Consider the following 20,870-nt stretch of genomic DNA (forward strand, 5'->3'; position numbering starts at 1 on the left):
CCAGGATGCTGCCTGGATTAGAGGGCGTGAGCTGTAAAGAGAGGTTGGACAATCTTGGCTTGTTTTCTCTGGAGTGGCGGAGACTGAGAGGAGATCTGATAGAAGTTTATTTGAATATGAGAGGCATAGATAGAGTAGACAGCCAGTGTCTTTTTCCCCCAGAGTTGAAATGTCTAACGCCAGAGTGCATACATTTCCGGTGAGAGGGGTGTACGTTCAAAGGAGATGTGAGGGGCAAGTTTTTTTTACACAGAGTGATAGGTGTCTGGGGAGGTGGTAGAGGCAGAAACATTAAGGGGTTTTAAGAGACACTTAGATAAGCAGCTGAATGTGAAGAAAATGGAAGGATCTGGACATTGTGTAGACAGAAAAGATTAGTTTAGTTCAATTGAATTGAATTGACATTATTTCTTACATCCTTCACATACATGAGGAATAAAAATCTTTACATTACATCTCCATCTAAATGTGCAATGTGCAATCATAGTAATTTATTATAAATAGAACAGTCAATGTAACATAGAAATACACTTAAATTAGCGTGAGTTAATCAGTCTGATGGACTGGTGGAAGAAGCTGTCCTGGAGCCCGTTGGTCCTGGCTTTTATGCTGCGGTACCATTTCCCGGATAGTAGCAGATGGAATAGATCGTGGTTGGGGTGACTTGGGTCCCCAGTGATCCTACAAGCCCTTTTTATACACCTGTCTCTGTAAATGTCCTGAACAGTGGGAAGTTCACATATACAGATGCACTAGACTGTCCGCACCACTCTCTGCAGAGCCCTGCGATTGTGGGAAATACAGTTCCCATACCAGGCAGTGATGCAGCCAGTCAGGATGCTCTCAATCGTGCCCCTATAGAAAGTTCTTAGGATCTGGGGACCCAAATCAAACTTCTTCAACTGTCTGAGGTGAAAGAGGTGCTGTTGTGCTTTTTTCACCAAACAGCTGGTGTGTACAGACCACGTGAGGTCCTCCGTGATGTGTAGGCTAAGGAACTTAAAGCTGTTCACTCTCTTAACCCCAGATCCATTGACGTCAATAGGGGTTAGCCTGTCTCCATTCCTCCTGTAGTCCACAACCAGCTCCTTTGTTTTTGCAACATTGAGGGGAGAGATTGTTTTCTTGACATCAGAAAGATAACTTCTTCTCTGTAGGCTGCCTTGTTATTATTTGAGATTAGGCCAATCTATGTTGTATCATCAGTAAATTTAATTAGCAGATTAGAGCTGTGGGTGGCGACAGTCATGGGTATGCAGGGAGTAAAGGAGGGAACTTGGTACTCAACCTTGAGGGGCTCTTGTGTCGAGAGTCAGAGGGGTTGGAGGTGAGGGAGCCCACTTGTACCACCTGCTGGTGATCTGACAGGAAGTCCGGGATCCAGCTACACAAGGCAGGGTCAAGGCTGAGGTCTCTGAGCTTTCCTGTCGAACCTGGAGGGAATTATGGTGTTGAATGCTGAACTGTAGTCCAAGAACAGCATTCTCACATAAGCATCCTTCTTCTCCAGATGTGTAAGAACGGTGTGTAGAGCTGTGGCTATTGCATCGTCTGTCGATCGGTTAGCCATTTTATTACATAGTAATTGATTTGGCACAACTTTGTGGGCCACGGGGCTTGTTCCTGTGCTGTACTGTTCTGTGTTCTATATTATCAACTAAATCAGGTCTGACTAGAATGTGCTGTCTCATTTTCCCCAGATTTGCACTATCTGCTATGGACATGGAACAGAAAGATTATGATTCCCGTACACCCTTACACATAGCGGCCGCTGAAGGTATGGATGAAGTTATCAGTTCTGGTAGTGTGGCCTTCCAGCTTACATAATATTGGGAGGAGCAGGGGAATGCTCCAATTCCTCCTCTTTTGTTCAGTACTGAAAGCAACTGGTTTTTACCCAGCCCCTCGCAATTCCACACCTGAAGAACTTGCCCCATAAGATGGGTATATATTTGCTTTTACAACAGTGAAGGCTTAACTGATGTATATGAAATTATGAGGGGCATAGATAGGGTAGACTGCAGGGCACTATTCCCTAAAGCAGAGGTAGGTAAAATTAAAGGACTTTAGGGTAAAAGACTTAAGAGGGGTCTCACCCAGAGAGCGGTGAGCACCTGAAACGCACTTCCTGAGAGACTGATGGAAGCAGAGTCGCGGACAGCATCTGAGAAATGTCTGGATGACCACTCAATTTGCTTATGCCTTGAGGGCTTTCGGCCAAGTCTGGAAGATGGGATTAGTTCAGATGAGACCCTGTTAGTCAGCATGGATAAGGTGGGCTGAATGGTCTGTTTTCATCTGTATAACTTTATTAACAGTTAATCTATGGCACAATGCCTCACAGCTGGTAACTGTTAATTATATGGACTAATCTATTAAACAGTGCAAATGATTATTTACTAGTTCCCAATCTGTGGGTTGAGAGAAAGTGTTAAGATTTTACATGAAACATCAAAAAGGTATTAGGTTTTTTTTATGTGGGAGTCTACAGATCTGCTATCCAAATCACCATTCTTTATGCATTTTACATGAAGCAAATTGGGGAAACGGTTTGAAAACCGAAGTTTCTCCTCCTCGGTAGGTTTAAACCTTTGCCCATGTACTTAAGATTTTATCCCCTTCAGTTCACCCCGTTGTTGCAATCTGTACGCTTTCCTTAAATAGTTTGTGGTTGAGAATTAATTGCTGTCTACCACTCGCCAACAATCTTTGGTAATGTACGAGACTATAGGCATTCACGCAGGTACTTGTTGAAAGGTTGCTCAATACCAACTTCAGATAAATTTCCTATCAAACCAGTTTTGCAGATCACTTGTAGTGCTGAGCAGGTTGATCAGTTTAGTAACCACTGCCAGACTAAGGGTACCTTTTATGCTGAGCCAGTATTCACAAAAATGGCTTAAGTTTGCAAGGATCCATTGATGCCTAAGGAAAGGAATATGGGCACATCAGTGGATATTAATCTGGGTCTCAGATGTGAACCAGAATCGGGTTGAGGAGGCCAAGTCATTGGGTATATTTAGGGCAGAGGTTGATAGATTCTTGATTAGTTGGGGCATGAAGGATTACAGGGGGAAGGCTGGAGACTGGGGCTGAGAGGGAAATGGATCAGCCGTGATGAAATGGCGGAGCAGACTCGATGGGCCAAATGTCCTAATTCCACTCCTGTATCTTATGGTTTTAATATCACTGACATGTCATGAAATTCGTTGTATGGTGGCAATACTACAGTGCAATACATAAAATATTATAAATTACAATAAGAGATATTTTAAAAATTAAATAAGTAGTGGAAAAAGAGCAAAAATATTGAGGTAGTGTTCATGGGTTGACTTCATCATATATATATCTATATCTATATGTATCTGTGAAAATCCATTGCATATCTCTTCCTCAGCTCTGCTGCATTAAAATCACTGAATGCTTGTTCCATTTTATGCAGGTCACGTGGAAGTAGTTTGCTTTCTTCTCGATGCATGTCGTGTAAATCCATTCTGCAAGGACAGGTGAGTGCCTTTGGAGGACATAGGCAAGGTTTGAAGGGCGCTCTCCCTAGGCTGTGCCCCAACATGAACTTTTTTGCTCCATTCACAGGACTAAGTCAACTTGAAAGATAGATACTGGTGCTCTTTGTGTTGCTGAGTTCTATCCTGATATGTAATACATAAATGTCTTTCCAATATTTTTATTAGTTTCTACATAGAAGAATACAGAGTACAAGAAAGTATATATAAAAGGTCAAAAAGGATTTTTTAAAAACTACCAATTACGTTATACAGTTGAAGTCAGAAGTTTACATACCCCTTAGCCAAATACATTTAAACTCAGTTTTTCACAATTCCTGACATTTAATCCTAGAAAACATTCCCTGTCTTAGGTCAGTTAGGATCACTACTTTATTTTAAGAATGTGAAATGTCAGAATAATAGTAGAGAGAATGATTTATTTCAGCTTTTATTTCTTTCATCACTTTCCCAGTGGGTCAGAAGTTTATATACACTTTGTTAGTATTTGGTAGCATTGCCTTTAAATTGTTTAACTTGGGTCAAATGTTTTGGGTTGCTTTCCACAAGCTTCTCACAGGAAGTTGCTGGAATTTTGTTCCATTCCTCCAGACAGAACTGGTGTAACTGAGTCAGGTTTGTAGGCCTCCTTGCTCGCACATGCTTTTTCAGTTCTGCCCACAAATCTTCAATCGGATTGAGATCAGAAAATGATGTCAAGTCTGGTTCATCCTTGGGAGCAATTTCCGAATGCCTGAAGGTACCACGTTCATCTGTACAAGCAATAGTACGCAAGTATAAACACCAGGGGACCACGCAGCCATCATACTGCTCAGGAAGGAGAATAATTCTGTCTCCTAGAGGTGAATGTACTTTGGCACAAAAAGTGCAAGTCAATCCCAGAACAACAGCAAAGGACCTTGTGAAGATGCTGGAGGAAACAGGTGGACAAGTATCTATATCCACAGTAAAACGAGTCCTATATCGACATAACCTGAAAGGCTGCTCAGCAAGGAAGAAACCACTGCTCCAAAACCGCCATAAAAAAGCCAGGCTACAGTTTGCAAGTGCACATGGGGACAAAGATCTTACTTTTTAGAGAAATGTCCTTTGGTCTGATGAAACTAAAATTGAACTGTTTGGCCACAATGACCATCGTTATGTTTGGAGGAAAAAGGGTGAGGCTTGCAAGCTGAAGAACACCATCCCAACCATGAAGCATGGGGGTGGCTGCATCATGTTGTGGGGGTGCTTTGCTGCAGGAGGGACTGGTGCACTTCACAAAATAGATGGCATCATGAGGAAGGACAATTATGTGGATATATTGAAGCAACATTTCAAGACATCAGCCAGCAAGTTAAAGCTCAGTCGTACATGGGTCTTCCAAATGGACAATGACCCCAAGCATACCTCCAAAGTTGTGGCAAATTTGCTTAAGGACAACAAAGTCAAGGTGTTGGAGTGGCCATCACAAAGCCCTGACCTCAATCCGATAGAAAATTTGTGGGCAGAACTGAAAAAGCGTGTGCGAGCAAGGAGGCCTACAAACCTGACTCAATTACACCAGTTCTGTCTGGAGGAATGGAACAAAATTCCAGCAACTTCCTGTGATAAGCTTGTGGAAAGCTACCCAAAATGTTTGACCCAAGTTAAACAATTTAAAGGCAATGCTACCAAATACTAACAAAGTGTATGCAAACTTCTGACCCACTGGGAAAGTGATGAAAGAAATAAAAGCTGAAATAAATCATTCTCTCTACTATTATTCTGACATTTCACATTCTTAAAATAAACTAGTGATCCTAACTGACCTAAGACAGGGAATGTTTTCTAGGATTAAATGTCAGGAATTGTGAAAAACTGAGTTTAAATGTATTTGGCTAAGGTGTATGTAAACTTCTGAGTTCAACAGTATCTATCCATAACAACAATCTCATTACCCTGTATTCATGTAAGTTAATCAATAGTTATATTGAAATATACTAATTTATTACAAAAAGAAAGAATCTAACCCCTACCAAGACCGAAGCTGTTCATTAAGGAGAAAAAGGTAAAATACCTTCTCATATAATAAAAAAAATAATAATAGCCAACATCTGAATTTAAACAATGAATTGAAGGTTTTGAAAATAATTCAGAAAAGGTCCCCACGATGTTTGAAAGTCTTGACGAGATTCAGAAATTGAACAACGAATCTTCTGTAAATCTAAGCATGACATAACGTCGTATAACCATTGAGCATGAGTAGGAGGAAAAACATCTCTCCATTTGAACAAAAGCGCATTTAAATAAATGCCTGACTCTTCTGAATTGTGAAAATGGCAGCAATTATTTTTACCTGAAATCAACACCATAATCACTCATGGGAATCCAATTCAATCAGCATTATAAATTCAGCTCCACCTGCTCTTCTTCCCATTGTCTGGTTATACTTGTGGTGGACCACCTTAAATAAGGAAAAACTATCAGTTTCCAAAATTGTTCCTTTGAAGACCTGTTCAGAGAATGTGAAACAACAGTCTATTTTGAGTTGTCCCCAGTTATTCTTTCTTCTGTTCACAGGTGGGGCAACACTCCTCTTGATGACGCAATTCATTTCAATCATCAGCAAGTTGTAAATCTGCTAAGGAACTATCAGATGTCATACCCATTACCTGAGAAACCGGGCTGTGAACAGGATACATCTGATGAAAATGCAAAGGAGATTAGTGAAGGAACTGAACCATCGCCTGCTCCTCTGGTTAGAAAAGCCTGAAAGTCAGCCCTGGTGCCTGTGTCATGTCTGTGATGTATTGTGTAGTTGTGAAATGGCAGTGTCTAATAGAACAATCATGTTTCCAAAGGCCAGTTCGACTCATTACAGCCAAATCTAAGCCCACTCTTTGTAGATTTCTTCATGTTTTGGATGGTTGGCTCCATCAGCTGTGCAAGACCAAATCAAGAGATGATGCCCAAAATAAACTGACGAGAACTCCTTACTACTCTGTTTGATAGCTGTTGATTCAAAAGTCAAGTTTTGAAAATCTATGACAAGAAATACAGAGCAGAAAAGGTTGAATAAAACACAAGATATCCAATTAGAAATAAAAATAAGGTCAGATTAATAAAATACCCACACCAGCACTTTTTGTGCAATTCCCTGTGTAACTGACTATACAGCAGTTATAATGGATGTGATAAATATTTAAGCTATGTACCCTCTTCATTTAGAAATAATGCAACCTCAAAACCAGTAATAAGGAAAATAAATTTCTCACAGACCTTGTACTGTATAATTAAGGTTATACTCCAGGCTTTAGTAGATTGCTTTTTGTCAATGTTGTACTTGTATATTATGAATTATGAAAAGACTGCCCCTCTAGCAGCTATGGTGTGTATAAGATTTGTATGTCATTGTCTAATCAAAGCTCTGGATATAATTCAGGGGTTTTAAAATTACTATTTATTTTGTGGTAATGCAATAAAAAATTTAGACAAAGAATTGTGTTATCCCAATTCATCAGGTTGGACTTGAGTAAAGTTTTATTTCACGAGCCCCTCAAATATTGGCCAGGCTTATAGTACAGGTAAAGAAAAAGATTAATTAGTCTGAAATTTTCCCCAGACCTTGAGAATCAATTAATATTTCCATAAGACCACAAGATATAGGAGCAGAGTTAGGCCATTTGGCCCATCATTTGCTCTGCCATTTCATCACGGCCGATCCAATTTTCCTCTCAGCTCCAATCTCCTGTCTTCTCCCCCCTATCCCTTCATGCCCTGACCAATCAAGAATCTATCAACCTCTGCCTTAAATATACATAAAGGTCTAGCTGCCACAGCTGCCTGTGACAAAGAATTCCACAGACTCACCACTCTCTGCATAAAGGAGTTCCTCCTCATCTACATTCTAAAAGGATGCCCCTGTATTCTGAGGCTGTGTCCTCTGGTCTGAGACTCTCCCACCATAGGAAACATCCTCCCCACATCCACTCTATCAAGGCCTTTCACCATTCAATAGGTTTCAATTAGGTCACCTCTTATTCTTCTGAATTCCAGTGAATACAGGCCCAGAGCCATCAGATGCTCTACATATGACAAGCCATTCAATCCTGGAATCACCTCGTGAACCTCCTTTGAGCTCTCTCCGGAGTTTTACTACATCCTAAGATAAAGGGCCCAAAACTGCTCACAATACTCCAAGAGAGGCCCCACCAGTGCTTTATAAAATCTCAACATTACATCCTTGCTTTGATATTCTAGTCCTCTTGAAATGAATGCTAACATTGCATTTGCCTTCCTCACCACAAACTCGACCTGCAAGTTAACCTTTAGGGGAGCCTGCACAAAGACTTCCAAGTCCTTTTGCACCTCTGTTTTTCATATTTTCTCTCCATTTAGAAAATAGTCAACCTTTTTATTTCTTCTACCAAAGTGCATGGCTGTACACATCCCAACACTATTCAATCTGCCATTTCTTTGCTCATTCTCCTAATCTGCCTAAGTCCTTCTGTAGCCTCTCTACTTCCACAAAACTACCTCCCCTCCACTTATCTTTATATCATCTGCAAGCTTTGCAACAAAGCCAGCAATTCCATCATCCAAATTATTGATATATAATGTAAAAAGAATCGATCCCAACACAGACCCCCATGGAACACCACTAGTCACCAGCAGCTAAACAGAAAAGGCTCCCTTCATTCCCACCCTTTGCCTCCTGCCAACCAGCCACTGCTTTATCCAAGCTAGAATCTTCCCTGTAATACCATGGGCTCACAGCTTGTTAAGCAGCCTCATGTGTGGCACCTTGTTTGTTTGTTTGTTTATTTATTTTATTTCTTACACCCAAGGGAGTAAAAATCTTTATGTAGCGTCTCCGTCGCTATGTACAAGCAATAAAGAGGGGAAACATGGGAGGATATTGCCCAAGCACTAAAATCGTACGCTCAATTGCCCTGTTTACATGCATGTACAGTCAGATAACAATCAGATCAGTGCACAGTCAGATAACAATCAGATCAACATGTATTGATCAATCTGAAGGCCTGGTGAAAGAAGCTATCCCGGAGCCTGTTGGTCCTGGCCTTTAATGCTGTGGTACCGTTTGCCAGACGGTAGCAGCTGAAACAGTTTGTGGTTGGGGTGGCTGGAATTGCTGATGATCCTCTGGGCCCTTTTAACGCACCTGCTGCTGTAAGTGTCCTGAATAGAGGAAAGTTCACACTCTCAGATGCGCTGGGCTGTCCGCACCACTCTCTGCAGTGCCCTGTGACTGAGGGTAGTACAGTTCCCGTACCAGGCAATGACACAGCCAACCAGGATGCCTTCCATGCTGCCCCTGTAGAAAGTCCTGAGGATCTGGGGACTCATGATGAACTTCTTCAGCCATCTGAGGTGAAAGAGGTGCTGTGTTGAGCCTTTTTCACCACACAACCAGTATGCAAAATCCAGGCGAGATCTTCGGTGACATGTATACCAAGGAACTTGAAACTACCCATCCCCCTCGACTGCAGTCCCATCGTTGTCAATAGGGGCTAGCCTGTCTCCATTCCCCCTATAATCCATGATCAACTCCATTTTTTTTCAACATTGAGGAGAGGTTGTTTCCTTGGCACCACTGTGTCAGGGTGTTGACTTCTCCTCTGTAGCCTGTCTCATTATTGTTGGAAATAAGGCCCATCAAAGCCATGTCATCTACAAATTTGATTAGCAGACTGTCAAAGGCCGTCTGAAAATCCAAGTACACATCAACTGATTCTCTTTTGTCTATTCTGTTTCTTGTTTCTTCAAAGAATTCCAACAGATTTGTCAAGCAACCTTTGGAAAACCATGCTGACTTTGGCCTATTTTATCATGTGCCTCCATGTGCCTCCAAGCACCCCAAAACCACATCCTTAACAATCAACTCCAATGTCTTCCCAACCACTGAGGTCAGACTACCTGGCCTATAATTTCCTTTCTTCTGCCTCTCTCCCTTCTTGAAGGGTGGTGTGACACTTGCAATTCTCCAGTCTTCCAGAACCATTCCAGAATCTAGTGATTCTTCAAAGATCATTATTAATGCCTCCACAATCTCTTCAGCCACCTCTTTCAGGTGACTTAACTACCTTCAGACCTTTCAGTTTCCTCTAGTTATGGTAACTTCACACACTTCATGCCCCCGACACCTGACATTTCCAGCATACTGCTAGTGTCTTCCACAGTGAAGACTGATGCAAAATACTTATTCAGTTTGTCTGCCATTTCCTTATCCTCCATTACCACCTCTCCAGCATCATTTTCCAGCAGTCCGATATCTACTCTTGCCTCTCTCTAATGCATTTTGTATGTGAAGAAACTTTTGGTATCCTCTTTAATTTATTTGCTAACTTACTTCCGTATTCCATCTATTCCTTCTTTATAGACTTTTTTAGTTTCCTTCTGTTGGTGTTTAAAAGCTTCCCAATCCTCTAACTTTTCACTAATTTTTGCTCTATTATATGCCCGCCTTTGGCTTTTATGTTGGTTTTCTCATTAGCGGCAGTTGTGTCATCTTTCCTTAAGAATACTTTTTCCTCTTTATGATGTATATACCTTGTGCCTTCTGAATTGCTTCCAGAAATTCCAGCCATTGCTGCTCTGTCATTGTTCCTACCAGTGCTCTTTTCCAATCAATTCTCATGCCTCTGTAATTCCCTTTACTCCACTGTAATACATTTGACTTTAGCCTCTCCTTCTCAAATTTAGGGTGAATTCGATCATATTATGATCACCTCCCCCAAAAGATTCTTTTACCTTAAGGTCGCTAATCAATTTCAGTTCATTTTACAATAAAATCTAAAAAGCCATCTCGTAGGCACTCTAGACTCCCTCCTGGAATCCAGCACCAACCTGATTTTCCCAATCTACCTGCCTATTGAAATCCCCCCAGACTATTGTCACATTGCCCTTTTGACATGCGTTTTTCTATCTCCCGTTGTAATTTGTAGACCACATCCTTATTACTGTTTGGGGGTCTGTATACAACTCCCATGAGGGTCTTTTTCACCCTTGCAGTTCCTTAGCTCTATCAGCATTGATTCTACACCCTCTGACTCTATGTCACCTCTTTCTAATGATCTGATTTCATTTTTTACCAACAGAGCAACACCACCCCCTCTGCCTTCCTGCTGGTCCTTTATATACAATATGTATCCTTGGACATTAAGTTTTAAACCACAATTCAGTGATGCCTACATCATACATGCCAATTTCTAGCTGTGCTACAGGTCACCTACCTTGTTCTGTATACTGCACACAAATACAGCACCTTCAGTCCTGTATTCACCCTTCTCAATTTTGTCTGCCTTTTACATTGCAACTTATCCTGTTGACTGTAATTTTGCCCTATCAACAGCATCTCTTCACTACACATTGCCTCTGTTTATAAACTAGCTACTTTATCTTTGGCACTGTCATCTGCCCTTCCAATGATACTTTCAAGAGAACTTTCCCCATTCTGATATTTGGCCTGAACAACTGAACCTATTGCCCATGCATGCATGCTTTTAGGCATTGAATCACTGCCACACGATTGGCTAATTAGTTAATTGCAAATTAATGGGTTGAAACCCTGGATGGGATGGGGATGAGCAGAATAAGGCCATCTACTCAACTTTCCCTACATCAATAAGCCTCTGTCTGATCCTATTTCCCAAAACAGTGACTTTAGAGATGACTCCATTTTGCCTGCTGTTCAAACTACACAGGTGTGAGAAAAGCCCATTTCAGATTTATTCCTTGCAAAAGGAATACAACTTCAGTGGTCACTTTATTAAGTACAGGAGTGGAACCTTAGGTGGGCTTCTGCTGTAGTCAGTCCGCTTCAAGGTTCAATGTGTTGTGTGTTCCAAGGCAGTCTTCTGCGCACCACTGTTGTAACGTGTGGTTATTTGAGTTGCTGCCAACTTTCTGTCAGCTTGGACCAGTCTGGTCATTCTCTGACCTCTCTCATGAACAAGGCATTTTCGCCCTCAGAACTGCTGTTCAACTGGATGTTTTCTTGTTCATCGCACAACTCTACAGACTGTTGTGTGAGAAAATCCCAGGACATCAGCAGTTTCTAAGATACTCATACCACACCGTCTGGCACAATCATTTCACAGTCAAAGTTACTTAGATCACATTACTTCCCCATGCTGATGTTTGGTCTGAACAACAACTGAGCCTGTTGACCACATCTGCATGCTTTTATGCATTGAGTAACTTCCACGCGACCTGGATGGTTCAGGGGCAGGAATGGCTACTTCGAGTGCCAGGCTTGAGATGTTTCAGAAAGGACAGGGAGGGAGGCAAAAGAGGTGGGGGCGCGGCACTGTTGATCAGAGATAGTGTCATGGCTGCAGAAAAGGAGGAAGTCATGGAGGGATTGTCTATGGAGTCTCCGTGGGTGGAAGTTAGGAACAGGAAGGGGTCAATAACTACTGGGTGTTTTTAATAGACCACCCAATAGTAACAGGGACATCGAGGAGCAGATAGGGCGACAGATTCTGGAAAGGAGCAATAATAACAAGGTTGTCGTGATGGGAGGTTTTAATTTCCCAAATATCAATTGGCATCTCCCTAGAGCAAGGGGTTTAGATGGGGTGGAGTTTGTTAGGTGTGTTCAGGAAGGTTTCTCGACAGAATATATAGATAAGCCTACAAGAGGAGAGGCTGTACTTGATCTGGTATTGGAAAATGAATCTGGTCAATTGTCAGGTCTCTCAGTGGGAGAGCATTTTGGAGATAGTGACCATAGCATTGGATTGGGATAGGTACATTCCAATGAGACAGGGAAAGGATGGTAGGGTACAGGAACTGTGGTGTACAAAGGCTGTTGTAAATCTAGTCAAGAAGCAAAGCTTATGAAAGGTTCAAAAAACTAGGTAATGATAGGGATCTAGAAGATTATAAGACTAGCAGGAAGGAGCTTAAGAATGAAATCAGGAGAGCCAGAAGGGGCCATGAGAAGGCCTTGGCGAACAGGATTAAGGAGAACCCCAAGGCATTCTACAAGTATGTGAAGAGCAAGAAGACATGAGAGAATAGGACCAATCAAGTGTGACAGTGGAAAAGTGGAGGAGATAGCAGAGGTACTTAATGAGTACTTTGCTTCAGTATTCACTATGGAAAAGGATCTTGGCAATTGTAGGGATGACTTACAGTGGACTGAAAAGCTTCAGCATGTAGATATTAAGAAAGAGGGTGCACTGGAGCTTTTGGGAAGCATCAAGTTCGATAAGTCACTGGGACCAGACAGGATGTATCTCAGGCTACTGTGGGAGGCGAGGGAGGAGAAATGATCTTTGCATCATCAATGGGGACGGGAGAGGTTCTGGAGGATTGGAGGGTTGCAGATGTTGTTCCCTTATTCAAGAAAGGGAGTAGAGATAGCCCAGGAAATTATAGACCAGTGAGTCTTACTTTAGTGGTTGGTAAGTTGATGGAGAAGATCCTGAGAGGCAGGATTTATGAACATTTGGAGAGGCGTATGATTAGAAATGGTCAGCATGGCTTTGTCAAAGGCAGGTTGTGCCTTACAAGCCTGATTGAATATTTCGAGGATGTGACTAAACACATTGATGAAGGTAGAACAGTAGATGTAGTGTATATGGATTTCAGCAAGGAATTTGATAAGGTACCCCCTGCAAGGCTTATTGAGAAAGTAAGGAGGCATGGGATCCAAAGAGACATTGCTTTGTGGATCCAGAACTGGCCTGCCCACAGAAGGCGAAGAATGGTTGTAGACGGATCATATCCTGCATGGAGGTCGGTGACCAGTGGTGTGCCTCAGGGATCTGTTCTGGGACCCCTTCTCTTTGTGATTTTTATAAATGACCTGGATGAGGAAGTGGAGGGATGGGTTAGTAAATTTGATGATGACACAAAGGTTGGAGGTGTTGTGGATAGTGTAGAGGGCTGTCAGAAGTTACAGCGGGACATTGATAGGATGCAAAACTGGGCAGATGGAGTTCAACCCAGATAAGTGTGAGGTGGTTCATTTTGGTAGGTCAAATATGATGGCAGAATATAGTATTAATGGTAAGACTCTTGCCTGTGTGGAGGATCAGCAGGATCTTGGGGTCCGAGTCCATAGGACACTCAAAGCTGCTGCACAGGTTGACTCTGGTTAACAAAGCATAAGGTGCATTGGCCTTCATCAATCGTGGGATTGAGTTTAGGAGAGAGGTAATGTTGCAGCTATACAGGACCCTGGTCAGACCCCACTTGGAGTACTGTGCTCAGTTCTGGTCACCTCACTACAGGAAGGATGTGGAAACCATAGAAAGGGTGCCGAGGAGATTTACAAGGTTGTTGCCTGGATTGGGGAGCATGCCTTATAAGAATAGGTTAAGTGAACTCAGCCTTTTCTCCTTGGAACGACGGAGGATGGGAGGTGACCTGATAGAGGTGTATAAGATGATGAGAGGCATTGATTGTGTGAATAGTCAGAGGCTTTTTCCCAGGGCTGAAATAGCTAGCATGAGACGGTGCAGTTTTAAAAGGTGCTTGGAAGTAGGTACAGAGGAGATGTCAGGAGTAAGTTTTTTTAGAAAAACACAGAGTTGTGAGTGCATGTGATGGGCTGTCGGCGACAGTGGTGGAGGCAGATATGATTACAAATACCGGAAGATTACAAATACCTAGGGATACGAATTGACAATAAACTGGACTGGTCAAAGAACACCGAGGCTGTCTACAAAAAGGGTCAGAGCCGTCTCTATTTCCTGAGGAGACTGAGATCCTTTAACATCTGCTGGACGATGCTGAGGATGTTCCACGAGTCTGTGGTGGCCAGTGCTATCATGTTTGCTGTTGTGTGCTGGGGCAGCAGGCTGAGGGTAGCAGACACCAACAGAATCAACAAACTCATCTGTAAGGCCACTGATGTTGTGGGGATGGAACTGGACTCTCTGACGGTGGTGTCTGAAAAGAGGATGCTGTCTAAGTTGCATGCCATCTTGGTCAATGTCTCCCATCCACTACATAATGTACTGGGTGGGCACAGGAGTACATTCAGCCAGAGACTCATTCCACCGAGATGCAGCACAGAGCATCATAGGAAGTCATTCCTGCCTGTGGCCATCAAACTTTACAACTCTTCCCTTGGAGGGTCAGACACCCTGAGCCAATAGGCTGGTCCTGGACTTATTTCATAATTTACTAGCATAATTTACATATTACTATTTAACTATTATGGTTCTATTACTATTTATTATTTATGGTGCAACTGTAACGAAAACCAATTTCCCCCGGGATCAATAAAGTATGACTATGACTATGATAGGTTCTTTTAAGAGTCTCCTGGATGGGTACATGGAGCTCAGAAAAATAGAGGGCTATGGGTAACCCGAGGTAATTTCTCAGGTAAGGACATGTTCAGTACAGCTTTTTGGGCTGAAGGGCCTGTATTGTGCTGTAGGTTTTCTATGTTTCTATGACTAGCTGATTAGATATTTGTATTAACAAGCAGATATCTAATATTGGCCAATGAGTTATTGTTGGAATTGTGGGACAAAGACAAACTACAACTGCCAGATCCCATAAAAACAATGAAATATTTTATAAAAAGATCATGTTATCTAGAAATAAAGCCAAGATATTACCGAGAGGTAATATTACAGCTATATAGGACCCTGGTCAGACCCCACTTGGAGTACTGTGCTCAGTTCTGGTGGCCTCACTACAGGAAGGATGTGGAAACCATAGGAAGGGTGCAGAGGAGATTTACAAGCATGTTGCCTGGATTGGGGAGCATGCCTTATGAGAATAGGTTGAGTGAACTTGGCCTTTTCTCCTTGGAGCGACGGAGGATGAGAGGTGACCTGATAGAGGTGTACAAGATGATGAGAGACGTTGATCGTGTGGATAGTCAGAGGCTTTTTCCCAGGGCTGAAATGGCTAGCACGGGAGGGCACAGTTTTAAGGTGCTTGGAAGTAGGTACAGAGGAGATGTCAGGTGTAAGTTTCGTTTTCAAAAACGCAGAGAGTGGTGAGTGCGTGGAATGGGCTGCTGGCGGCGGAAACGATTGGGTCTTTTAAGAGACTCCTGGATAGGTACATGGAGCTTAGAAAAATAGGGGGCTATGGGTAAAGCCTAGGTAGTTCTAAGGTAGGGTCATGTTCAGCACAGCTTTGTGGGACGAAGGGCCTGTATTGTGCTATAGGTTTTCTATGTTTCTATGTCTATATCTGCCACTTACTTTTAATTTTGGTTCCAGTGATAAACGATTCAAACAGCATTTAAATTGGTTTATTCTATGAATCAAGTTGTGAAAAATACAGAAGCAGTGCATTATTCAATAAACCTGAAAAAAAAAAACAATTAATAGAATCACAATACACGTAGGGACATATTGCATAGCATTGGTCAACTGATACTATGAGAATTGTGACAGCTTTGCATTTGCCTTCAGAAAGTCACACTTGCTCTGTGTTATTGGAAACATGGTGGACATTACGACTGAATGTAAGAGCTTTAACACGCCGTAACATCAAGGAACAAGTAGAGAAGAAATAAAATAGGGAGAGGGAGCAAGTGGAGAGTCCTAAACATTATTATGCACTTCATTCTCCCCCACCCAGATAACTTAAGTAAAGATTGCAACTGAACTACTTGAGAAGCTTGACAGTGCATTAGGGAAGAATGCAAGTGGAATTCAGGTCTGCAAAGACCCTAAAATATCACGTCCTATAGAAGGCACAGGTTAACTGTGCAATCTGGATACAAAAACAACTTCTTGAACCAATCACCAAACAAGGTACAAACACCTTATGGAATATAAAGCTCCACTGAAACTGGAGGGAATGTATAAATCAAAAAAAATGTGTACATCAGTTATTTCCACAACAGCTCTCAATTACATTTAAGGTAACCTGCAATGAGGTCAGTGTACCAAGGTACATTCAGTTGCTTTAAGTATTGCATCTAATTTGCAATGTATTGAAAATACAGAGCGAACCAAACTCCAAATACATATTCCAGTGAGCAACCCATGGAAATTCAGCTGTGTTCCATGAAGAGAGTTTAAAATTAAGCATCTGTTGTATCCAACTGATATTCTTGTAGTATTTATAGTATACAATTTGTGGGCACAGCCAGTGGTATTAAGGGTTTTGCTGCTCTCTCAAATATCCTAGGAATTCTGATTCACAAACTCTTCCCTACATCCATTTCCACAAATGAGTCATATGTGCCAAGTGACCTCCCTATTCTTCCCACAATTGTATAACTTCACACTTGTGTTTAACGCAGTTGCCAATAATTTGCCCATTTTGAAAATTTATCAGAATCCAACAATTTTTTGTGGTCCTCTTCATTAGTAACTGCCCTCTCCAATATCACATATATTTCAAGTTGTATGCTTTTGATCCCAGAATCTAAACCACTATTGTGAACAGTGGTGGCCCCAGCACTGACTCTGGTGGAACACACCACCACACATTTTCTTCCAATGCACTAAGATGTCCTTAATTTCTGCTCTTTGCATTCTAGCTTTATTCATTACTATTACTCAGTACCTTAAAGGCCTTTTGAAAACAGAGATGAATCTAAATTTCAATCCAGATAAATCTATTTTTTATGGCAGAAGGAATTAAGTGCTTAAACAATATCCACGACTTCTAAAACAAGAAGTTAATTCTTGTTTTCAGGACAATCAAAGGTTATTGCCCCAAAATTCTGGAGCAGAGAACTATTGCACAATTATCCGCCGTATTAAAAAGGTGACCAACTTGCTTTTCTTTGTTACCCTTCTTGACCTCAGGACATCTTAAAGTGCTTTACAGACAATAAAATACATTTGAAACACAGACACTGTTCCGATACAAGAGATGTGGTAGCTATTTTGTTCAGAGCAAGCTTCAGAAAGCTGTGCCATAATAATACTATACACCCTCTTTAGCAGTGTACGTTGTGAGAAAAGTATCATGTAGTACACCAAGGATAATTCCAATGTTGTTCAAGGTAGTGTCATAAGATTTCTCACATTCATCTCAAACAGAGCTGTGGTTTAACATCTCTTCCAAATCTGTGTCAATGCAGTACTTCTGGAGCACAGCAGTTGGAATGCCAGCCTATTTTTTTTTTGGTGTGCAAATCTCTGGAATAAGATGAAATCAACTCAGAGCCAAGAGTACTACCTATTCAGCCGTGGTTAAGACTTGGAGCTCTCTATTAATTAAAACTTCCTAACTCAGAGGTATAGCTCGAGGGCTTTCCAACTCTTTCCTCTTATCTCAAAATACGAGCACAGAATTCCTGAACAGATCTGTTTCTAGGATTTCTTATAATCTATCATAAGATATGAAAGATAAAGTAACTCGAGTTTTAAAAAGGAACAGAAAATGTGGCCTTTACTTTTAGTATGAGAAGTTCATCAATGCTGCCTTATTGGGTTTTAATCTTTGGGTGCTCCTAAAACAAGCCTTAGGGTTGAATATGTATAAGCAGCAGCAAAGGACACAACCTCTCTGGTGGTACTATCAGCTTATGTGGAAAACAGTTTTTAAAACACAGGTTTGTTGTGGAATATCTTTAACTATCCCTAAAAATTGAAGGAAACCTCTTCCAACACATGCTGGCAATAGAACTGAAGGATAATTATTGAAAGCAAAGAAACCCTGTACCTCTGTGTCATGAGGTTATTTAACCACCAGTGAACAAAATCAAGAACTACATGTGGTGGTAAAAAAAAGGAAATTTATGTTACTTAGATGGATCTGTATAAAATCTTTTGAATTCCCTGTTTCCTTCTTCACTTCCCCCTCCCCCCCCAACCAAACATCTTTGCATCCATCCATGGAGGTAAATGGGGCCTCAGGTTGTCATATCATCCAAAAGATAATGTAACATTCCCTCAGTCAAGGGTCAGTGCCCAAGTCCTGCAGTGGGGCTTGAACCAAGAAGTAAAGTTGAGGCATCTCTGCAACAACTATAATGCACATGTAGGCACACTGGAGAAATGATGGCAAAAGGTGGCAAGTTAATGATGAACAAAAGCTAGCAAACCCACAGAGAAACCTGTAGTAATTGTAATTTAAAAAAGCATCATGTTTCCCTCTCCCCAAGACCAATCCTGAACTATGATAATTGTGGGCAAATGACGTTCTCCACATCTAAAGTGCAGTGCAAAAACAAAAAATACTGAACGCACTGAACCTAGACAAAGGTAAGTAACATTGTTTAATATTCACAATTATTCCTACGAATTTCATTCACTGAATGCATCATTCCTACAAATGCTATCGCCAGATGGGGAACTTCTTCATTCAGAGAGTAATTAAAGTGTGGAATGAGCTGCCAGAAGTGATGGATGTGGGTTCTATTGTAACATTTAATAGCATTTACATAGGCACATGGATGAGAAGAGCAAGGAGGGCCATGATCCAGATAAATAGGACTAGGCTGGGGATCAGGCTGGCAAGGACTAGATTGGCTAAAGGGCCTGTTTCTGTGCTGTAGTGCTCTAAAGCAATGGGGTTTGGGTGGGGGAAGGACATCAAGTTTAGTGTTGGTTTTGATTGAGGGCAAGGGGAAAACAGTAGGGGTCTGCACTCTTTCTTTGTTGTCAATATTTCTTCAAGATTACACCAATCCAGATAAAACCTTCCCACGGCATGAGAACCAGATAGTACTCTGCTGGAGGCAAAAACCCTTCTTTTGTGCATCATCAGTATTAGCTTGCTTTTACATACAATATGGATTAAGGACTTTAAAGGTTTGTTTACAGCAAGAACAATCTCAGAATTGAGCGCACTTTGGAAACAAATTTTCCATAGCATACAGATCATTGAAATTGGAAGAGGTTCCATGTCCTAACACCAGAAACCATTACATTGAAGACTTATTCTGTATCAGAAATAGATCTCTTGAATGCACCATGTCACCACTCAATACTTCAGGAGTCGGTGTCAAATCCAATCCAATCCATGAAATCTGTTGGGAGGGAAAAGAGAATATAATGAGCAAGTGATAGAGAAAGATGTTTCATTACGCTAAAAGCAGAATAGGGAGAAAACTATCCCTCTTCAATTTAAGAGGAACCCGAGAAGATCAAAGTAGCAACTTGCCCCGAGAAGGAAAATTAATTTTGTGTTCTTGCTCATAGTACGCTGAAATAAATTTGACAGAGTATCTCACTAAAATATTTCCAAGTCCCCATCTATCCCTGTCCTTCTTAAGGTGTGTTTATTAAGAAAAAGGACATTATTATTAGTAAAGACCTTGTTCTTATTCCAGGTCAGGTAAAGCATAGTTAAATGTGTAGTAAAGCACACTCAACTCCATAATGCTTCAGCATCACCCCAACAATACACTGCAATGTTTTTTCACTTTAGCCTCATTTTTATCTGTGCAAGGTTATCATACTGTACAAAATGAGCAATTTTTGATCAAAACATTTTATGCTATCTGTACAATTCTCAGTAAAATTTCAGAAGATAATACAATTAAAGTGGTTGTCAGATAGATATTTTTTTTAAAAAAACAGCTAAATGTTCCCTTTTTCCTCATACCCCCACCCCAAACAAAACTACAACCAAAATTGGTGGAGCAGACTTGATGGGTTGAATCACCTAATTCTGCTCCTATGTCTTATAAAAATCGACTGGGCCACTTTAGTCACATTAACCGAGCTAAAGTATGCCTGAGGAAGAACATAAAGACTTCACGATCCCAAAATATACTGAATAAAAGCAACAATTCAACAAGCAAGCCCAGTGAATCCAGCTACATTCTTATCGTCTGTATGCCCATGATGACCGTGACTGTACAAGAACAATAACATGCCATGAAGATGCAAATTATTACTAAAGAACACATCTTTATCGAACCCAGCTCTGATTCTGTACACTGATAGCTCCTCAATCTTAAGGGAGGAGTTCAATGGCTGGATGGGAACTGAAGTGCTGACATCAGGAAGCATGGCTGCTCATGCCTTTGTGTAACAGGCAGAAGGAAGATCAGTTAATATCTACACCAATTCTTGCTATACTTTTAAGAGTTGTTCATGACTTTGGATACTTATGGAGACAAAGAGGATTTCTTACGGCTATAGGAACCCCAATCAAGAATGGCCTAGCACAAGAGCCTGTGTATGTCATACAACTGACATCAGAAGTTGCTGTATTCAAATGTAAAAGCTATCCCAAAATGCCTATAATGCAAAGCCATAGAAATGCATTCACAGATGAAACTGCAAAGGGAGCACCAGAGGAAGGAATAAGAGAAATAAGAGTATCGCCAAGAACATCTGCAGTGAGTGAACCCAACAACTGGAATTATGGAAATGAAGTTGAACTCCATCACAGATGAACATAAAAGATTGGCCCATGCTATTACAGCATGGGCCAGAGTTCAACTCTGTCATTCGTAAGGAGTCTGTATGC

General features: G+C 41.3%; 2 protein-coding genes across 7 annotated transcripts in view; one reads left to right on the top strand and one right to left on the bottom strand.

Moving 5' to 3' along the window:
* The window catches only part of LOC140191308 (glutaminase liver isoform, mitochondrial-like), a 72,240-nt gene extending 65,290 nt beyond the window's left edge, over nt 1-6,950 (top strand). The window contains exons 16-18 of the mRNA XM_072248584.1: nt 1,701-1,777; nt 3,443-3,506; nt 6,066-6,950. Of these exons, the coding sequence (XP_072104685.1) occupies nt 1,701-1,777; nt 3,443-3,506; nt 6,066-6,258 (334 nt within the window). The 3' untranslated portion in view covers nt 6,259-6,950. The remainder of the gene's footprint in view (nt 1-1,700; nt 1,778-3,442; nt 3,507-6,065) is intronic.
* An 8,769-nt stretch (nt 6,951-15,719) lies between these two features.
* Nucleotides 15,720-20,870, bottom strand: part of LOC140191614 (signal transducer and activator of transcription 1-like) — a 97,459-nt gene continuing 92,308 nt past the window's right edge. For all 6 annotated transcript variants that reach the window (XM_072249168.1, XM_072249169.1, XM_072249167.1 and 3 more), the window contains one exon: nt 15,720-19,419. In XM_072249168.1, the coding sequence (XP_072105269.1) occupies nt 19,382-19,419 (38 nt within the window). In that variant the 3' untranslated portion in view covers nt 15,720-19,381. The remainder of the gene's footprint in view (nt 19,420-20,870) is intronic.

Source organism: Mobula birostris, chromosome X (assembly GCF_030028105.1).
Source record: "Mobula birostris isolate sMobBir1 chromosome X, sMobBir1.hap1, whole genome shotgun sequence".
In the NCBI taxonomy this organism is placed as follows: Eukaryota; Metazoa; Chordata; class Chondrichthyes; order Myliobatiformes; family Myliobatidae; genus Mobula; species Mobula birostris.